We start from the raw sequence: 20,192 nt of genomic DNA on the forward strand, positions 1-20,192 counted from the left end.
AGTGTGGGAGGGGAGGGAAGGGGAGTGGAATGCGGCTAGGGTTTTGGCCGGAGTGCAGATAGGGTCCATTTTATATGGGATCGGGTGGTCCAGCGTGGGCTGGATCCGACGTGGCAGGCGCGTCCGGGCGTCCCCATACCTGCCTGATATTTGGGCTGGTTACCGGGAGTGCCGGTCATACTGGGCGTCCGCATATCCACCCCAGATTTGGGTTGGTTATGGGGTGTGTCTGTCAGTCCGGACGTTTGGACCATAAATGATGCGCCCGGTTGGGTGGTGTTTCTTTTCGTCCATTCACTGACTTGGACAGCCGTCCGGGGCAGGTAGGGGGGGGGGGGGGGGGGGTGGGGTTGGCTGAACTCGTTATCTGTTATCGTACCGAAGTTGCTTCGCCAAGTGCACATGTTGGCCGTTGCCGTTTTGGATCACGATCTTGCTCAAGCGTTATCATCCCTCGAGTTCTTTCTCCCGTTTAATGATCTAAACCCTGGAGAGCAGTGTTGTTGCTTACTTTCTCTGCACGACCTTTCAAAAAAAAACTTGTGTCTGCACGAGAATGAATATTGATTAGGTACCAGCTCAGCAACTTCAGTTAGTATGGGCTATCAATCACCTAGATTCTTCGAAGGACTACACAGCAGCTGGAATGGACCCATTTTTTTAGGGGCAGCAGACCGAGAGAGGTTTACTCAGGAGCGATACTTTGAAGATTGGTTATACAGTACATAAGAAAGAGATAACAATAGGATTGTGAGTTTTCACTGGCTACGGCATGTTCACCTTTCTACTTCGGATGATGAATGAAGTTCCAGTTTGTCTTGGAAAAATGAGAAAACACACACAAAGAAAAAATAGAGTACAGATGGGCATACACACACCCAAAAAATAAATATCTGAAAACCACAAAGGAAAAGTTTATTATGTGCATGACTTCTGAATTTTTAGTGGTGAGCTTTTGCCTTTTCAGAGACGTGTTATTATTTCTGCTTGAATGGACAGTCGTAGACTGAACCTAATGTTAAGATTGATGCATCCATTTTATCACATACTCAGAAAATTAGAATAACTCTCGACAAAGTTCACGAGCCACGGGAAATTGTTTAGCAGAGGAGTGGTATGGAGTACAAAAGGGATAGGGCTTTGGGACGATGGTGAGCAGCAACAAGGGCCCTGTGAACGACCATGAGCAGCTCCTCTCCTCCGGTGGAGCTGGCCGCCTTGAGAACGTGGGTAGCTTCTTGCCGTTAGCCAGTATGACGTCATTTGTACCTAGACAAGCATATATATTGAGAATTTGAGATCATCAGAAGACAGATATCTCTAATTAACAACCATTTGTATGACGTCATTTGGGTAGCTTCTTGCAGTTATAAAAGGAATGTGCTGAAGTGCATTTGTATGAGAAGCACATGAGTTTGAAATTATCGTTAGAATCTAAAGGATGAGTTTTCAGTACATTCCTCTTATCCAGCTCTCAGAACTCAGTCTGTTTTAACCCATTCAAAACCATGTATGAATTTTGACTGCCATTGAAAATTAATGTGTTCTTTGGACTGTTTTGAGGAATGCAGAGTTAACTAAGGATAATAAGCTCAAAATGGATGGAAAGGTAGCAATGCTTGTGAATTTTTGTGGTGCATGCCACTGAATCTGTCGATCACCTGTTGTTGATGTGTCAGACTTTCCTAGCTACATTTATTTGGTCAAATTTGTGGCCGTGCTTCTGGAATGGGAATTATACCTTCTAGACAACGAAATCTGTTGATCAGCTGTTTGGTGGTTTGTTGAGTTCGTTCCAAGAAAATCTTAAAAGGTTGGCCACAGGAGCGCGGCATATTTTCAGTGCCTAAGACCACCTGACCCTTCTTCCATTGGTATTATTCACGATGTGTAACTGATCGACTATTGGTATAAACTACTGAACGAAAATAATGATGCCACATTGCAGCATAAATACAAAAAAATGAGGGCACTTAGGTTATGGTTGAGGAGAGTCTTGTAGTTATGTACTTCAATTATTTTCTCCTGTTTTCATCATTGGGTCTAGGAATAACGACAAATTGTTCTTCAACTGATGTACATCCAAACTTTAAACAGCAAGCTTTTTTTTTTTGCCTTTCCTTCATTTATATATGCACATATTGCGTCAATGTACGGAGCAGAATGAGTGAACATCTACGCTAGATATTGCAAGTATTCTAACAGAGTTGCATTGTACTCCCTCCAATCCATATTAATTATTGCTGACTTAGTACAACTTTGTACTAAAGTTGTACTAAGTGAGCGACAATTAATATGGATCGGAGGGAGTAGAAGATTGGAATGGTTAATCCAACTTAATCAAGAGTGACACAACTACACAACACTACCCAAAACTTGCTCCATGCATTTCTAAAAAATTAAAGAGACCTAAATCTAAGAACAGTCCATATGTTCGTACCTCTAGTTTTAGCTGAAACCAGTGCAAACAAAATTGAAACCTGCAAGATAAGAAAGACAAAGAATCAATTCAGACAGAACCTACTACAGACAAATGGTAATTTTCAATGCTTTGCAAATAATATGGAAACATGTATATTATCTTCTAATAAGAGCTTCACTTGTAACATACTTTTTTCTATCAAAATATTGTAAAAGTGGGACTAACTTCACTAAAATAAGATGGTAATATTTTTGCTTCTTTCTGGTTATTTAACATGTAACATCGTACATAACAGGATTCATAAACGATTACAGAGGGCAATAGTACGGAGTTAAAAATTGCCAAAATAATTGATATGTTATTTGTTGTGAGCTGTCAGCTAAAAAGTAAGGGACAGAATGATACACAACATTCACAAGGGAAATTGTAAAATAAGAAGAGCAAGATAGTCACATGCTAGTTTGTAAAGCATCTAGATGGCAGCAGGCTCAATCGAAACAGCTGGATAAATGATACCATTCACCTGTTGTCTACCAAGAGTACTGGGACCACTCGTTAATCTGCAACTGCTATATAATGCCAATACATAATAGACTTGGAATTGCTTGATGTGTAATTGTTACTAACTAACTTGCGCATACAGAGTAGTTCAATCCAAAATCCAAATTGATGGTATAGGTTTTTGGATAATAAAGCCAGTTAGCAGTTACAAACATGGACCTTTTTGAATTTTTCTGGTATTTGTTGAATTTGATATTCATATAGGGGGATGGAGCACCCAGGAGCACCTGTCCATTTTCCTTACAAACATGCAATAGATTGTTACTCCCTCTGTAAAGAAATATAAGAATGTTTATATCACTAAAGTAGTGATCTAAACGCTCTTATATTTCTTTACGGAGGGAGTATCTTTCACTACGTCTTCATCAAATATGGGAGTCTCAACATCAGTCCCTGCTCAACGTTTCTCCACACACACCCAAATTTCTAACTATAGTGTACTAATTAGTTTGAGATTTTCTTCACTGACTGCTGTATAGCGCATAAACACAACAACAAATGGAAATATAAGTAGCTTGAAGAGTGCCAACAGTTTAACTCACATCCAGATCCAGGAATTCTGCTAGTTTGTTGGACACTAATTTGCTCAAGGTGTATGCCATAAGTAGTCAGTATCTTCAAAATTTGGTGAACCTTTTTATCAACATTTGCACATTTGATTTCAACAATCTTAAGACAGTTGGATGCAACTGACTGTCCCAATGGTTTGTATATTCCTTCTGCTTCAGTTACATATGAAGGTCCCTAACACACACACACAAATAAAATAATAATCAATCAGGTAATAATGTATGGTCATTTTAAATGATACACATGAGCTATCCAGCTTAAAATCTATACCTCAAAAAGTTGAAGGGTAAGCTTCCCCAAAATTGGTGAGTGTTGGAGAAAGCAAATTAGTGCATTGTGGTCAGCAGCCAAACACCAATCATTTAGTAGCAAAGTCTTTAACTTGGTAAATGTAGGGCACCACTTCAAATCCCTGTTGAGAACAGTCTAGGGAAAGTGCAAAAGGGACGGATCAAATTAGGAACCTTTTGGCCTTTGAAGTACAAAGTACAATCAGCTGATGTGTGAAGTAAGTCATTTATAAAGCAATTACGATTTGTGATGATGGATATGATGACTGCATGAGAAACGATGACACATATATAACATAATAATAAGAGAGAAGCACTTGCAAGCATACCACAACAGAATCAGCTGACAACTCCAAGTCTGTGGCTTCTGACAAACCTTTGAGAAAGATGCAGTCGTTGCGGTCATAATGAGGCCCATGTGCAGGATCCCCATAATAATAATAACAACCATAACAAATATCTCTTCTCTCAGCACCACAACTATCAAGCTGATCCTGAGAGCATTGATCAGCACAATGCTCGTTAAGCACCACAACAGCTCTTGCTAACCGCGGCAAGCTTCCAAGCAATGGAACCCTTCCTCGGTGGCATTCGATCAACTCAAGCGAAACAAGATTTGGTAGAGAAATAAGAATGCGGTAACGATCAGAAATATAGCAGCGGGCAATTCGCAGATGTTTCAAGGATGGAGACAGCAGTTGTTTCATAAAGACGTCACAAGTATCCATACTCAGTTCCACCAATGCCGGACAGCCTGAAAAATCAGCGACGCTGTTGTTGAAAGAGACACCAACAAGCTCTAATCTCGTGAGGTGCTGGGAGAAGAGATGCATATAAGATAGTGGCAAGGCTTCCTGCTCGTCGACAATACGAAGCCGGAGCCGGAGAGCCCGAACACGAGGCAGGGCTTTCCAGAGCCAGTTGCTCGCATGCCACTCCTTAGCGGGCAACAGCATGATTCCGTCGGAATCAAAGTCGAAATCGCAGGAATCCAGAGGCGGACCGTCGCCCTCGCACCTGAGGTGGAGCAAGTGGTCCACAAATTGGGCGAACATGTCGGCGCTGCCCCACCCCTTGGCCCCGGTGAAGCGGAGGGTGGGCACGGACCTCCAGACGCCGCGCCAGCGGCGGGCGAGCAAGCACGTCCGCACCACCTCATGAGCCGGCAGGAGGCGGAGCACGTGGTGGAGGATGTCCTCCGGGAGGGCGCTGATGCGGTCCTCCCCGCTCGCCATGGTCGAAGCTTCCCGCCCCGGAGCGGCGTTCCATCGAACAGGTGTTGTGCGCCGCCGCCCGGGGAGCACGGAGGACGACTGCTACGAGGAAGGGAGAGGCTTCAGTGGGAGCTCCTATTGGGCGCTGTAGGCGCCCGTTGGAGAACTGGCGCCTACAGCGACCAGCCATGGGCCGCGGCCCATTAAAAGATCGCTCGCTCGCTCCATTCCGTTCCCTCGCTCGCTCGCTGAAGAAAAAAGACTCGCATCGCTTGCTTTCTTGGGCTGTGCTGCGCCGCTGGTTCAGGGAAAAGACCGGCCTCCGGTTTTTTACAAGTTTGAATATGTTTGTGAAAAAAAGATCATCGATTTTGAACAAAAAAGTTCATCAATTTTCAAAAAGTTCATCTGATTTGAAAAAAGTTCATCAGATTAAAAAAAGTTCATCAAATTAAAAAAAGTTCATTGGATTTGGAAAAAAAGTTCATCGAATCAAAAAAAGTTCATTGGATTTGAAAAAAAAGTTCATCGAATCGAAAAAAGTTCATCGGATATTAGAAAAAGTTCATCCATTTTTAGAATAAGTTCAGAAAAATGTTAAGAAGTTCATTCACTTCCAGAAAAAAAGTTAATCAGTTTGAAAAAAAATCATTGAACTTGAAAAAGTTCATTGGAATTAAATAAAGTTCATCGAATTGAAAAAACTTCATCAATTTAAAGAAAAAGTTCACAAATTAGAAAACAAATGTCGTCTATTTGTAGACATTTCACGCATTTAAGAAAAAAAATAGAAAACAGGAAAAAAAGAAAGGGTAACAAACACAGGAAAACAAAGGTATAAAAATATGGAAAGGAGGCTTATATTGACAAGTTAGGGCGGTGGCGTAGTGGTCCGTGGAGTTTCTAACAACTGCCTCGCAACGATCAGCGTCACTTGGCGCGCTCTCAGCCATTCGCCACGTGTCGCGCTCTGGACGCTCTCTTCGGATTTTGTTTTTTTATTTTTCCGCACGCGTTTTCAGCTTTTTAAACGGTTTTTTTGGGTTTTTTTCGACGTTTTGGTTTTCCCCCCGGTCTTTCTTAGCTTTTTGATAAAAAAAATTGCGCGAAAAAACGCGTCTTTTTTTCTTTTCGCGAAAGTCACGGTTTTTCTTCCGCAAGAGGCACGGTTGTGCTTTATCGAGAGTCACGGCCGTGCCTTTCGGAAAAGAAAAAAAACGCGTTTTTTGTTTTTTTTTTCTTTCACGAGAGTCATGGTTTAGCTTCCGTGAGAGGCACGGTTGTGCTTTCGCGAGAGTCACGGCCGTGCCTCTCGGAAAGGGAAAAACAAAACGCGTTTTCTGTTTTTTTTTTCTTTCGTGAGAGTCACGGTTTTGCTTCCGCGAGAGGCACGGTTGCACGGTTGTCCTTATGCGAAAGTCACGGCCGTGCCTCTCGAAAAGGGAGAAAAATACACGTTTTCTGTTTTTTTTTCTTTCAGGAGAGTCACGGTTTTGCTTTCGTGAGAGGCACGGTTGTGCTTTCGCGAGAGTCACAGCCGTGCCTCTCGGAAACGGAAAAAATGCGTTTTATGTTTTTTCCTTCCACGAGAGTCACGGTTTTGCTTCCACGAGAGGCACGGTTGTGATTTCGCGAGAGGCACGGACGTGCCTCTTTCGGAAAGGAAAAAAAATCGTGCTCCCGGTTCTGTTTTTTCGCCCGGTTTTTTCGTCCGGTTTTTTTCGTGAAAAAAAGTTCGTCAAAACCTATCAACATGGGATCTAGTTTGAAGATCTCGATGCGAGGAATCCAATGGTGAAAACGGTTCGAGATTTGGACGCACGGTTTAAGAGATAAAACGTTTTGAATAAACGGATCTACGAAAAAAGGGAAAACTCCCAGGTTGCGACAAGTGGCGCGCTGCATGTGCGCCACTTGTCGCGACCTGGGAAAGTGAAGTGTTCTTTGCAACGAGTACTCCTTAATTAGTGATTTCGCGCTTTTCCTATCTCTCCTTTTTTTAGTTCGAAAACAAGGGGCGAAATGGGAGTTGGGCCGAGCCCAGCTAGCGCAGCTGCAGGCGCCGGTTAGCGGAAACAGCTATAACCGGCACCTGCAGCGCCAAATAGGAAATGCCGGCTTCGGTTCATTTCCTTGGGGCAACTCCAACCAAAGCTGGCCAAACGGGCCGAGATAGTTGGGCATGATACAATTCACGGGAAACTATCCGTATGTACTAGGTACACGTACATTGCACGCATAAAATTTGGCAACCAAATTATGAATAAATACCACATTATCTCTATTCCTAATGTCTGAGTTGGTGAATAGTATTCACGGTTTATTTTCGCTGGATTTTTTCGTCCCCTCCTCCACCTCACCCCTCCTCCACCTCACCGGTTTAGTTTCACGTCACCCTCTCACACAACGAAAAATATCTGAACGGATCAGAACTTTCCATGTTGACGCAAATTATTTAGTAAAGTCTTTATGTGAAAGAATCAATCACGATCAATCTTTGAAGATCAAATCTAAATTAATTAAAATTATCTTAAATCGCTCAATCACATTAATTAGGAAACAAATAATCGATTTCAAAGAAACACGCTTCCCGTAGCGAGCCGCGCTTCTCTCTCTCCTCGCGTTAGCAATTCCTCTCCCCAATTACCCTCGAGCCCAGGGTTCCTTGCGCCGCCGCCGCATGGAAGCTGATCGACGAGCTCCGCTTCCTGCTGCCTCACCCCTCTGCCTCCCTCTCTCCCTCTCGTAACCTCCTCGCTCTCTCCACCAGATGCGGCCGCCAACTGCACGATTTTTCTGGAACGTCCCCAAGGCGGGATCCGCCACCGCCAATCACTCGATCGGGTCAGGGCAAGGAGCCATGGACGCAGCCGCCACCCCGTTCATACGCACGAGAAAGAGAAGGAAACCTCCTCCTCTGGCATTTTTCTGTTTTCTCTTTACCAAATCAAACGTATCCCTTCACTTAGAAAAAATATCGAACGTACCTTCTCAGATTCCCATCCAGGACTAGGTCTGACTCCTGCTCTCTCCGTGCCACCGCCGGCCGCCGCTCTCCCGGTCGCAAGCTGCTGCCGCGTTATCGTGCACACGCACGCCGGCGCCACCCCGCACGCGCACGCCCCGGCTTCTTCCTGTTTGAATGCCTTAGTATCCTCGACGTTGGCCGCCTCCTCCGGCGCCACCCCGCTCGCGCACGCCCCGACTTGTTTGAATGCCACCGTATCCTCGCCGTTGGCCGCCTCCTCCGGCGCCACACGACGCCATGTCACCATGCCGCCTCATCTCTCTGCCTCCCCCTGCTGGACCCCGTAACAACCGAAGCCCTGAATTTCATGGATGTAGGTTCCCATGTCCATGTCTGCATCAGCGCCATCTTCGCCAGGTGTTCGGTGTGCCGCGGGTCAGTCGGTCCTGATAGAGCCCAAGGGAGCAGTCGTTCATCCTCATGCGCTCCATGTTCGTCGGCTCCGACGCCTACGCCGCGCACCGGACCGGCGACAACAAGGGCACCTGGGAGGACCTCCGCTACTCCATCTCCACCATGCTCAACTTCAGCATCTTCGGCATGCCCATGGTCGGCACCGACATCTGCGGCTTCTACCTGGCCAACCCGCCGCCGCTGGAGGAGCTGTGCAGCTGATGGATCGAGCTCGGTGCCTTCTACCCCTTCTCCACGGACCACGCCAACTTCGCTTCCGCACCAGTGGCAGTCCGTGGCGAGGTCGGCACGGAACGCGCTCGGCATGCGCTACAGGATGCTCCCGTACCTCTACATGCTCAACTACCAGGCGCACCTCACCAGCGCGCCGGTGCGCGGCCGCTCTTCTTCTCGTTCCCGGACTCCGCGTCGTGCTACAGCATGACCAACCAGTTCCTCCTGGGCGCCGGCATCATGGTGTCCCCCGTCCTCGAGCAGGGCGACAGATCCGTGAATGCCTTGTTCCCACCAGGCACGTGGTACAATCTTTCTGACACGAGCAAGGCAGTGGTGTCCACGGGCTCCGGCGCAGCCGTCAGGCTCCCCGCGCAGCTGAACGAGGGCAACGTGCACGTGCACGAGGGCACGGTCCTGCCGCTGCAGCGCGGCGGCACCATCTCCCGGGACGCGCGCGCGACACCGTTCACGCTAGTGGTCGCGTTCCCGCTCGGCGCGGACGACGCGGACGCGGAGGGCGCTGTGTACGTGGACGACGATGAGCAGCCGGCCATGGTGCTCGCCGAGGGGCAGGCGACTTAGGCACGGTTCCACGCGGCCGTGCGCGGCGGCAAGGAAGGTCACGGTGCGGTCGGACGTGGCCATGGGGAGCTACAACATGAGCAAGGTACTGCTTTGAGGCACACGACATTGCATGCACGACTGTTGCACGACGCCTCACGTCCAGCCGTCAAATCATAGAATGAAGTGCAGCTCATCCATTTGATTGTAAACAAAAATGCTACGCTTATGGAATTCATTGGTTCGTACTTGAAATTATGTGATCTACCCGGTCCCACCTCAAGCAAAAGATAATGCAAGTGCAGTACTGTCACATCTCAGAATATACTATATTTCCCGTGTGAATGCATATCCCCAATAAATTTAGCAAAAATTACTAATTTGTTATTGTATCATTTATTTATTTGTAAAGTTTGTTTACGCAATATCATTTTCTTATCCAAACATGGACACTATTTTGGTAAAAATAAGGGTGCAGATAGGGTAACAATTTTCAATCACTAGATATTTTGTTAACCTGATATTGTTTTTTGTTCTTCTCACTCAAGAAAAGATGATTCAATGAAGTGTGCCTTTAGGTTTCACCAATATATAGCAGAACTTACATCGATTCATGGATTCTTTAGGTGCGTGTAGTGACTTGGGAGCTTAGCTAGGCATGCCCCTCACCGACGAAAAAGCAAGAGAGCCTGAACGCCTTTCACGATCCATGGCTCCACATACGCCCAAAGTTTTCTAGATTTTATGGATCAAATTGGCTGATGAGTTGAGAGGATAATTTGTTGGTGCTAATTTGCTGTTGTTGGTTTTAAGAGGATGTTGGCAAATTACAACCATCGAGCATTGCAAATAATAACAGGTGGTAGAACTTTGCTAGCCATTGGCAACAAAACAAATAAGATGGGACAACATGCTTTCTACTTCTCATTAGATAAAATATCACAAATTGATCATTTCTTCAGTTTAAGAACTTTTTTTAATGGGTATCCTTCACCTATATCTAGGGAAAAGAAGAGCACGTTGATTGCTTGCTATCTATGATTTCCAACCAGCCTAAGGTGCATAAGTTGGAAATAAATCTTCCTTACGAATATCTGCTAGGTTTTGTCTCTTCTCCATTTTGGCTTTCATCTCAACGCCTTTGATTGATCTTTTTAAACATGAAAAAGGGAAATTTATACTATATGTTAGAAAAACATATTATGTTTGTTTACAGAAACCTTTACAATGATCTCAAATATTCATTGAGATGTACGAGTTGTGTAAGCTTGATGTGACAATGAAGGCACAAAGCTGGTTGTGGTGAAGGTCAGCTTGATTGCAGTATGGATCTGAGCTCAACACGGTTGTGGTTGCTGGGGTACTGTGGTTTGGCCGGCGTAAGAAGGTGGTTGGGGAGCGGGAGGGGGATGTAGGAGAGGAAGAAGACATGCATGGAAGTTGGTTGGCAAAAAAATTATTCTGGCGATCGATTCCATAGTATTCACTAAACAAATTGATGACCTGATTGATTCATTTACCGTAGCAATTAATGCACGTTCAGTATCATTAGTACCAACATGTTTCTAAATTATTTTCCTTACTCAGTCCATGATATTAGATTCAACACGAGATTAGCTGCCATGGGACAGACAACATCTCATCTTACAATATGGTAAGGTATTTTGTCCTTTGATGTCATCGTTTATTGTTTCCAATAGCTACCACTTGTAGATTTATCTTTCATATGCATTCATCGGCCGCACACCAGGTATATATTCTAGACCCTATCCGAGGCATTTACTGAAATTGCAAATATGTGCGACGGAATTCAATGACGCACTTGAAATAAACCAACTTGAATGAAATCCTGATATATCTAGATGGCAATGTTTTTTAGAAGGTTTCTCCAATTTCTCATTGACCATTCAATTGTTTTTCATGCATGAACAGACAATATCTTGGTAAAGTGTGCTAGAATAAGTTAATTGCAATTAGCACACAACAGGGTGTGGGTGGCCGAGCAACCACCCGATAACCTCTCCTCCACTCCCCATTCTTCAATCTTTTAGGATTCATGCAATTTTGAGTGTTTGCATCTGCATGCTGTTTTGGGTTCTCGGGTTTTTTAAATCTCAATCTTTGGATAGGACCGCAACTTCTTAAGTCTGGGAGCTGTAAAAAAAGAGAGCATACCTAATCCCTCCAAATAATAATAAATATTTCACATGACGCTTTGGAGACACATGACCAATGGAACACTTTACAAACTTACATGCTTAGGCAGGTTCATAGGTTGATAGCAAGGATCATATGTGCTGTTTGGTTTAATTTGATACAAAAAACTATCTCTACAATTAGTTGATATTAAGGAATAGTAACTAAAAACTTCTAGAGGTTTACATCTGTGAACTTGTCTAGAAATGGGCTGTAAAATGTTTTTTATGTGGAGGCATAAAGATTAATTCACTATTTTGTTTTCGTAAAACGGATGTTTACTCGCCAATTTGTATAGTTAAATCCATCTATTAAGGATACATCATTGAAAAGTATTATTTTTTTACTTTCATTCACTTCCTTAGTCGGGTGTTGAAATGTTGGGAGATTACAAAGTTCCTGCTCTATTCACACTTGGTGGAGGCAACCCAACAATTTGTTACGGGAGCCAACAGAGAAAGGAGTTGAGGAACCCGCATCATGGGAGAGTCATCGAGGGGAATCCGGATAAAGTGAGACACTGCATTGTATATATATGGTCAGAATATAGAACCATGTTGTGCATACAATGCACGGTGAGTATTCTTTGTTGCACATTAAATCTTTCACGTGAAAGCTCGTGCAGGTTGGTTATGAGCTAAAAATGAAAATTTTATTGTACTTGTTGAAGTACCGAGCGAAAGAAGCTAAAGACAACATTCCCGATGTTGTACGGGAATATCTCAAGCGTATTAAGTATAATTTAGTTTGTAACAGATAATTATTTGGATCATTGCCTATTTTGTATGTACATCGTCAAATTACATTGCAAGTGAAATTGATTTCAATTATTTCTCAATTGTTGTAGATTATTTTTCCTATACATGTAAATTTTGATATGCATTATATATTTATTATTTTGACGGGGAACTACGACATACTTACTACTCCCGGATGAACTATATGCATTATATTATGTGTAATCAGAAAAGGCCCGTGGCAATGCACGGGCTTTCTACTAGTAGCATGTAAGGTTTGAGTCATATATGCATGACGTAGATGTTTGTTTAATTCTTATAGTTCATCTCATTCAAAATCAATTAGTTTTTATAAAAAAACAATCTATTTTAAGATTCATGGAATTGTGCGTTGTAAAATATAAAGTAAAAACAAATAATGGCAATTCATGTAGAAAAAAATTTGGGCAATTATGATACGGAAGATTCTAGAACAAAGGAGAAGTGCTTGTGTTTTGAGGTTTGTGCATTATGATTAAGTTCAACCATGGAGTCTTCTAGATTGTACGTGTGGCAAAATTTGGTGGAATGTAGATGATATCCAACGGTCAGTGGTGCTCGAATTTGCCATCTCTGCACCGTTGGATTGGCTTCATCCAACGACCATCTTTCAAAGTTATTCGCACACTATATAGGGGTATAGAAATGATGGGCATTTTCATGAAATCTATGTATTTAGATTTTGATCCAATCCCGAAATTGATTCATATTTGAAAGAGTAAAGTACCTTTAAGAATCGAAATATTTATGTGGTTTGTACACAGAGAAGTGATTCTGACTAAGAATAACTTGGCAAAGCGAAGATGGGAGGGCAGTAAATGATGTTGTTTTTGTGATCAAGATGAAACTATACAACATCTCTTTTCTCAAATGTCCTCTCGCCAAGCTATTATGGCGTATCATTCATGTAGCACTACTGCAGGATGTTGCTAACGCGACAATACGATCAGAGACCCTTCGAGAATCTGTGTGCGATGCAATAATCGCAAACGGTGCTGTATGAAAACCGTCAGAAATGTATAAAACGTTTGCGATGATGGATGCATCAAACATGGTTCAGGTTTTAGTTGCGTGTGCGATGAAGGGCATACGGTTCAGTTCAATTAACTGTTTGCGATAAGGAGGAACAAAAGAAACGGGCAGCCAGATGAAGGCGTGTGCGATACACAACACACGGTTCACTCGGATGAACTGTTTGTGATTAGGCAACACAAAAGAAGCCAGTGAAGGTGTGTGCGATATACAGCATACGGTTCACTTGGATGAACTGTTTGTGATTAGGCAACACAAAAGAAACGGTCAACTAAATCAAAGTATGTGCGATATACGCATGCGGTTCACTCGGCCCTTGTCGTCAGTGTGTGACCTCTGTGGCAACCGTTCGCTCCCCAGGCGCCTCTTCGTGTACCATGGCAACCGTCCACCGCCTCTTCGCCTTTCCCTCTCGATTTGGAACTGCTGTCGCACGCTCTTCCTCCCTCCTCCATTCGCCTTCACCCTTCCTTCTGCCATTGTTCGATCATCTTCTCCATGGAGGGAACAGGCCGGAAACGATCCCGTTATTCTTGCCCCGATCTGAATGAAACGCGGTGGAGGAACTCATTGATCAGTGCGACGTCATTACCTCGGCTAGCATGGCAGGTTCGTTCAAGACCATTCTCGACTCAACTAATAACATCATTACAAGGAACCCAAGGGTCCAGGAGCGGTTTGATATCCCCTATCTTCTTCGCCGTGACCCTGCTGACTGGCGCGGGGATGAGCGAAGCCTCGCCTTGTGCAAGTTGATGCCGCTTGATAATGATACGTATGATGTTAAGATGCCATCGCATGAGGGCAAGGCTTGGGCAGGCGCAAATGGAGGTTGGGTTGTTTACATTGGGTACAACTACGAGTGGGAACTTGTGAATGTGTACACTCGTCACCGGGTTCCACTTCCAAAAATCTCAGACGACTGCCCTGAGGTTGAGTACACCGGTATTCTACGTGAGTTCAAATACGATCATGGTGACTGTCGTCTACGGAATATAGCAATTTGTCGAGTTCCCAGCCACTATTGGGATTACTCGAACTAAAGTTATTGCTATCCTCGACAAGCTTGTTGCCTTCCTTACTTCCACGCCTCGATGGATATTGCTCAAAAATCAATTTCTGTACACAGATGAGTACTGTGATGCAATTCAATACAAGGGTCTTGTGTTTGCTGCCACCACTCGTGGCACTGTTTTTGCATGGAATCATCATGCTTTCGGTACGTTTGTCTTCCACCATAATTATAATTGTTTCATCCACATGCATGCGGGTTATCTAGTTTCCCTTTACTAATTAAAACCTTCTTGTGTTTCCAAGGTCCTGTGAACATTCCACCACCTATAATTTTAAAATTTTCTAACCAAGGGGGAGATGACGATGCTGATGATCACAAGCATGAGGACGAGCTGGACCCATATACTCAGTGGCGCCTGGCAACTTATTCCAATGGATCACCTCTTCTTCTTGTCTGTATACAGGGCACTGCTGATGTTACTAAGGAAGCAGGTGTTGTCTCGCATGGTCGCACTCTCCGGACCTATTCCAACATCCGTTGCAGGGTATTCGGGATGGATACTAGTGTACTAGCGCCAACACCTTCTCCCTGGTTCAGTATTGAAAGTCTTGGAGGAAACTCGCTCTTCCTTGGACAAAACTATCCAATGATGGTGGAAGGCGATCCAGCTGCTGTTGACACAACGTTACTACCATTTATGAGAAGCAACTGTATCTATACCTCGGACATTGCTATGCTTCCCTACCGTCCCAATATGGGTCCTGACATAGGCCGCTTCAGCCTGGATGATCAGTCCTGCATTGGTCTCGATATTGACAGTAGCTGGTCCTTCCCAGAGAATCACTTCTGGTTCAAAGCAAGCGTTTCCAACGCCGATGAGTGGTTGAGCTGAAGTTCATTTCATCGCTTTGTTATTTGTTGTGTGAGAAAAACTTTACTAGAATGTTTTGTTGGAAATGATCTATAATCGAACGTGTATCCTCGTTGTCGTTGTGGGCTGATGACTTGTTGTATGTAATCAATGGTACATTTGCATATGCGTCCATCAACTCACGCCTGCTAGTGGTGTCCATATGAACAGTGCTAGTGATTTTAGTTACAAAAATTAGATAGTGCTAGTGGTGTCCATATGAACAGTGCTAGTGACTAATCGCACTGTTACAAGGTTGACAAATGGCAATGTTACTAGATAAACAAATGTCAATCTTTCCAGTTTGACAAATGGCAACATACCCAAAATGACAGATATGCAAATCTTACCCAATTGTTTGTACGTGGTTGCACACGGGGCATGCAAAAGAACCGTTTGCGTTGAAGGGATGCAGAAATACTGCTCGACACATTTTCCCTTGGCTTCCTGGGGAAGCTGTCGGTTTGCATCCGGGTGTTCTAACTAAAACTTTTGCGATGAGTGTTTATATTTAAAAACCATTGACGCTTTTTTCAAAAGAAAATCGTTTGATAAGTTTGTACATTAAGAGAGAAAAACGCAAGTTCATTCAAAGCATATCTTTCATTCAGTCACACTGCGAATTTATATTCATATGATCGAGAATTCGAGATACAGTATTAAACCCCAAAAAACTATTTCTGGCGGCGGCGGAGGCGGAGTGCGCCGTCGTTGTCGTTATCGTCCTCCGGGACGCCGTTGTTGAAGTCTTCAAGGCGGCACAAAATGTTCTTCACTTGTAAACCAAACATCATGTCGTCGCGTGATCGACGGGCGCGGTGCGGGAGGACGGCAACTGGCGCCGCTGAGAGGTAGCGGTCGACGGCAGCGTCCCATGCCACTGAGGGGGGCGCGCGCACGGGCACGGGCGCGGCGGGTGCAGCCAAACGCACGGGGGCTGGCGCCACGGTGGGTGGAGGGGCGCGCACGGGCACGGGCGCTGGCGCTGGCATGTACACGAGCTCGCGCGGGTCCGCGGAGACCTCGCTGACGCCGCATGCTATGGGGATGGTCGCTAGCGCGGGTGCGGGGATGGGAGCGGGGGCAGCAACCGCCGCGGCCAACTCGTTCTGGGCCATGTCCATGAGGCCCCATTCCTCCTTATTTTCTATCTCCTCCGGCTCGGAGTGGACTTCACCAAACTTGAAGACTAGTGGCAAATGATCGTTCTGCGGCATGGCGTTGGTGGAGGTCTGCGGCTGCGGGAGGGAGGGGAATGGGAGGCGAACAGTAAGGCCGCCCGTATTAAACAGCGGCTCGAGCGCCATTAATGGAGAGGAAGGCGGGCGGCCATGGAAATCAAAGGGCTCGCCTCCCAATGAGTATGTGCAGCGTACAGCTCGCACGCTTCCCGGTGAGCCTGCGCATTGGATGACAACTTGCACGCCTCTCGGTCAGTCCGCGCACTGGACTGCGCTCGCACGCCTCCCGTTCAGTCAAGGTCAAGCAGCTGTCCGCACGACACCTCCTACAGCCATTAAGACCAAGACACGTGGCTTCACGTGAATGGTTAAAAGAACGCACACGGTTTGAATTCTACAAATGTTTGAGATATTAAAGTGGCAGCTATTTTTTTAAAATGCCTTTGTTGGCTGTCATTATTCGAGTGCGCCTTCTCTCAAAATGGACATGAAAAATGCCACAACATGTCGAGTTCCATTCCATGATAGCATGCCAAGTTTCATGAATTTCAGACGAGTTTTCGATTCACTAGAATTTAAAAACCAGGCATCTCAACGTTTTGCCGGCACTAAAGAGTGCCCCGGTGTTTGAATTTCATTCCAATCTCTTGCATGGGACCTAGAAATTCACCCTAGGACACACATGTGATTTTTGAACCAACTTTGGTGCATTGGAGCTTGTGCATGTAGTTCAATTTTGAATTATGCACATAAAATGCCTAGAAAACTTAGTTAATGCATAAAAATGTCCAAACGAACCCCGAAAAATCCCAAAGATTGACACATTACTCATGTTGTTCTATGTTGACACGAGATTTTTTTTCAAAGCAATAAGAGGCAATGGATATCGTTTCGTCCCCAAAGGTGGGACGTACGTTCCCTACCGAAACCATGAGGCTTGTTGTGAGAAGCTCTGGTTTGTGAGAAGCATATACCCAAACCTGCCCCAAATGGGACAATTATTTACCACGGCATTTTATGCCGCTCCATCATACCATGCCAAGTTTCATGAATTCCAGACGAGTTTTGGATTTACTAGAATTTAAAAACCAGGCATCTCAACATTTTGCCGGCAATCAACAGTGCCCTGGTGTTTGAAATTCATTCCCATCTCTTGCATGGGACCTAGAAATTCACCCAAGGACACACATGTGATTTTTCAACCAACTTTAGTGCATTGGAGCATGTTATTGTAGTTCAAATTTGAATTATGCACATAAAATGCCTAAAAAACCCAGTTAATGTATAAAAAAGGCCAAACGAACCCCGAAAAATTCCAAGATTAAACACAACACTCCTGTTGTTCTATGTTGACACTAGAAATTTTATCAAAGCAATAAGAGGCAATGGATATCGTCCCGTCCCCAAAGGTCGTATGTTCCCTATCGAAACCATCATGCTTGTTCTGAGAAGCTCTGGTTTGTGAGAAGCTTATACCCAAACCTGCCGCAAATGGGACAAATTTTTCACCACGACATGTTGATGCCGCTCCATCATAGCATGCCAAGTTTCATGAATTTCAAACGAGTTTTGGATTTACTAGCATTTTAAAACCAGGTATCTCAACGTTTTGCCGGCAATCAACAGTGCCCTGGTGTTTGAAATTCATTCCCATCTCTTACATGGAACCTAGAAATTCACCCAAGGACACACATGTGATTTTCAATCAATTTTAGTGCATTGGAACATGTGCTTGTAGTTCAAATTTGAATTATGCACATAAAACGCCTACAAAACCCAGTTAATGTATAAAAAAGGCCAAACGAACCCCGAAAAATTCCAAGATTAAACACAACACTCCTGTTGTCCTATGTTGACACTAGAAATTTTATGAAAGCAATAAGAGGCAATGGATATTGTCCCGTCCCCAAAGGTGGTACGTTCCCTATCAAAACCATCATGCTTGTTCTGAGAAGCTCTGGTTTGTGAGAAGCTTATACCCAAATCTGCCCCAAATGGGACAAATGCGTGTGCTCTGATACCATCTTTTAGCGACCCGACCTCAAACTGTCAAGTCTCTGTGCTTCAGTGTCATCCCTGGATCGGTAATGCTGGCACACACAGTACTCGAAGGATTTATAACAGAGTAGCAATCACACACTTATTACCTTGAATGTCTCAAAAGAGAACTTATTACAATAAATATGGCTTAAGGCCATCTAATACGATAACATCGGAAGGCTTCGAAGATAAAGTGAGTCCATCAACTCCAACGGCATAGCTGAGCTGGACAGCAACGACCTAACGAACCTTACTCTTCGTTTGAAAAGTCTGCAACATAATACGTTGCAGCTCGAAAACGGGTCAGCACATGGAATATGCTGGCAATATAACACAGTAGAGCAAGAACATAGTAATGCTATCACTACATGCATATTTGGCTGGTGGAAAGCTCTATGGTTATAGTTTTTGTGAAAAGCCAATTTTTCCCTACAACAAAGGAATAAGTTTTTATTTTAACTATCATGGTAGTTGAAACATCATTGAGAAGGTTCCTCCAACTCAATCCCAATTAAAGTAATTATCAACCCAACAATATTAATTTAGAGTGATGAGATACTTAGGATACTCCAAGTACTAGATACTCAAGATTGTCCATAACCGGGGACACGGCTAACCATGATTAGATTGTACACTCTGCAGAGGTTTGCGCACTTTTCCCCACAAGACTCGATCTCCTCCGTTGGATTTCTCGCACTACAAGGTGTTTGAGAAACGGATGACCGAGACATAGCCTTTCAGAAACATTAACTCTTTACTCCGGGCAGACCATACCAAACCTACATCCCTCTACCTGCTGATCCACCTCTTCAAGAGCTCACGCAACTTACTCAACTATGCTAGAGCCCATAATAGCTTGTGGCTGCACACGGAAGTTTCTAGCATGAAATTATCTCAGTTCCCTTTGAGCCTGGGTGGCGGACCTTAGGATGATCACACGGGTACTCCGGGATATCCTAGGACAACACTGGATTCTCCAGGTGCCCGACAAGCAATCCACCCAGATGTGTATTAAAGTTGCCACCTTAAGTTGAACCATTAATTAACAATCTCACATCTGTCATGGATACACTCAAACCCAATCCACGTCTACGAGCATAGCATAGCAATATAAGCAATACGTAGAAGTAACTCCCAAGGTTTGAATATAACAGGGCAATAGGTTCTACCTCATCAACTACTTCCCAAACCACATGTTAAACACATCCTAATCATGCAATGTTTGAGGATTGGAACTAATGCATAAAAACTGGGTATGAAAGAAGTATGATCAATGTGTTACTTGCCTTGCTGACGATCCGCAAAACCTAGGGACTCGTAGTAGCACGCTTCGCACTCCGGGAATTCTATCGCAAACAAACAATAGCATACATAAGCAATCAAGCAAAGACGCACGGGCAAAACTCAAATAAAAAGAATTGACCAGAAAGTTCAACTTAAGAACTCCGGTTTGCAAAAAGAATCAAATCAAACGGAGCAACGAAACTCAAACTGCGAAAGAAACAAGATCCATTTACTAATCTGAACCAAAGTCAAATTTTACAGTACCAAAATCTTGTTCAAGTTGGTTAAACAGAAAGAGGGTTTCGAGACGAAGATCTAGGCGCTTGAATCGCCTGATTCCGATAAACGAGCGAAAAGATAAACTAAAACGAAAATCGGATCAGAAATCGCGATCGAAAATAATCGCGGAAAATCCGAGAAAAAGAAAAACTGACGAACAGGCTAACGAACGAACGTTCGCTGTCTGCGGTTAAACGGTGAAA

The 20,192-nt window shown here is 44.2% G+C and overlaps 1 protein-coding gene and 1 pseudogene across 1 annotated transcript; one reads left to right on the top strand and one right to left on the bottom strand.

The window, feature by feature from the left end:
* Positions 1 to 930: 930 nt before the first annotated feature.
* On the bottom strand, positions 931 to 5,215 carry LOC123050029 (FBD-associated F-box protein At3g49020). Its single transcript, XM_044472876.1, has 5 exons — positions 4,173 to 5,215; positions 3,824 to 3,979; positions 3,526 to 3,727; positions 2,441 to 2,480; positions 931 to 1,269 (listed from the first exon to the last, which is right to left on the bottom strand). The coding sequence occupies exons 1-4, from the start codon at positions 5,076 to 5,078 to the stop codon at positions 2,449 to 2,451; spliced, it is 1,296 nt and encodes a 431-aa protein (XP_044328811.1). The 5' UTR covers positions 5,079 to 5,215; the 3' UTR covers positions 931 to 1,269; positions 2,441 to 2,448.
* A 3,177-nt stretch (positions 5,216 to 8,392) lies between these two features.
* LOC123055933 (alpha-xylosidase 1-like) lies at positions 8,393 to 9,394 on the top strand (annotated as a pseudogene).
* Positions 9,395 to 20,192: the final 10,798 nt, after the last annotated feature.

Source organism: Triticum aestivum, chromosome 2D (assembly GCF_018294505.1).
Source record: "Triticum aestivum cultivar Chinese Spring chromosome 2D, IWGSC CS RefSeq v2.1, whole genome shotgun sequence".
In the NCBI taxonomy this organism is placed as follows: Eukaryota; Viridiplantae; Streptophyta; class Magnoliopsida; order Poales; family Poaceae; genus Triticum; species Triticum aestivum.

What these genes read in the sequence shown, in the direction of transcription:
- LOC123050029 (XM_044472876.1), bottom strand. Translation starts at nt 5,078, where the DNA reads ATGGCGAGCGGGGAGGACCGCATCAGCGCCCTCCCGGAGGACATCCTC. An exon ending in TTACCCTTCAACTTTTTGAG is followed by an intron (nt 3,728 to 3,823) that starts GTATAGATTTTA and finishes TGTGTGTGTTAG; the next exon opens with GGACCTTCATATGTAACTGA. An exon ending in CAGAATTCCTGGATCTGGAT is followed by an intron (nt 2,481 to 3,525) that starts GTGAGTTAAACT and finishes CTTATCTTGCAG; the next exon opens with GTTTCAATTTTGTTTGCACT.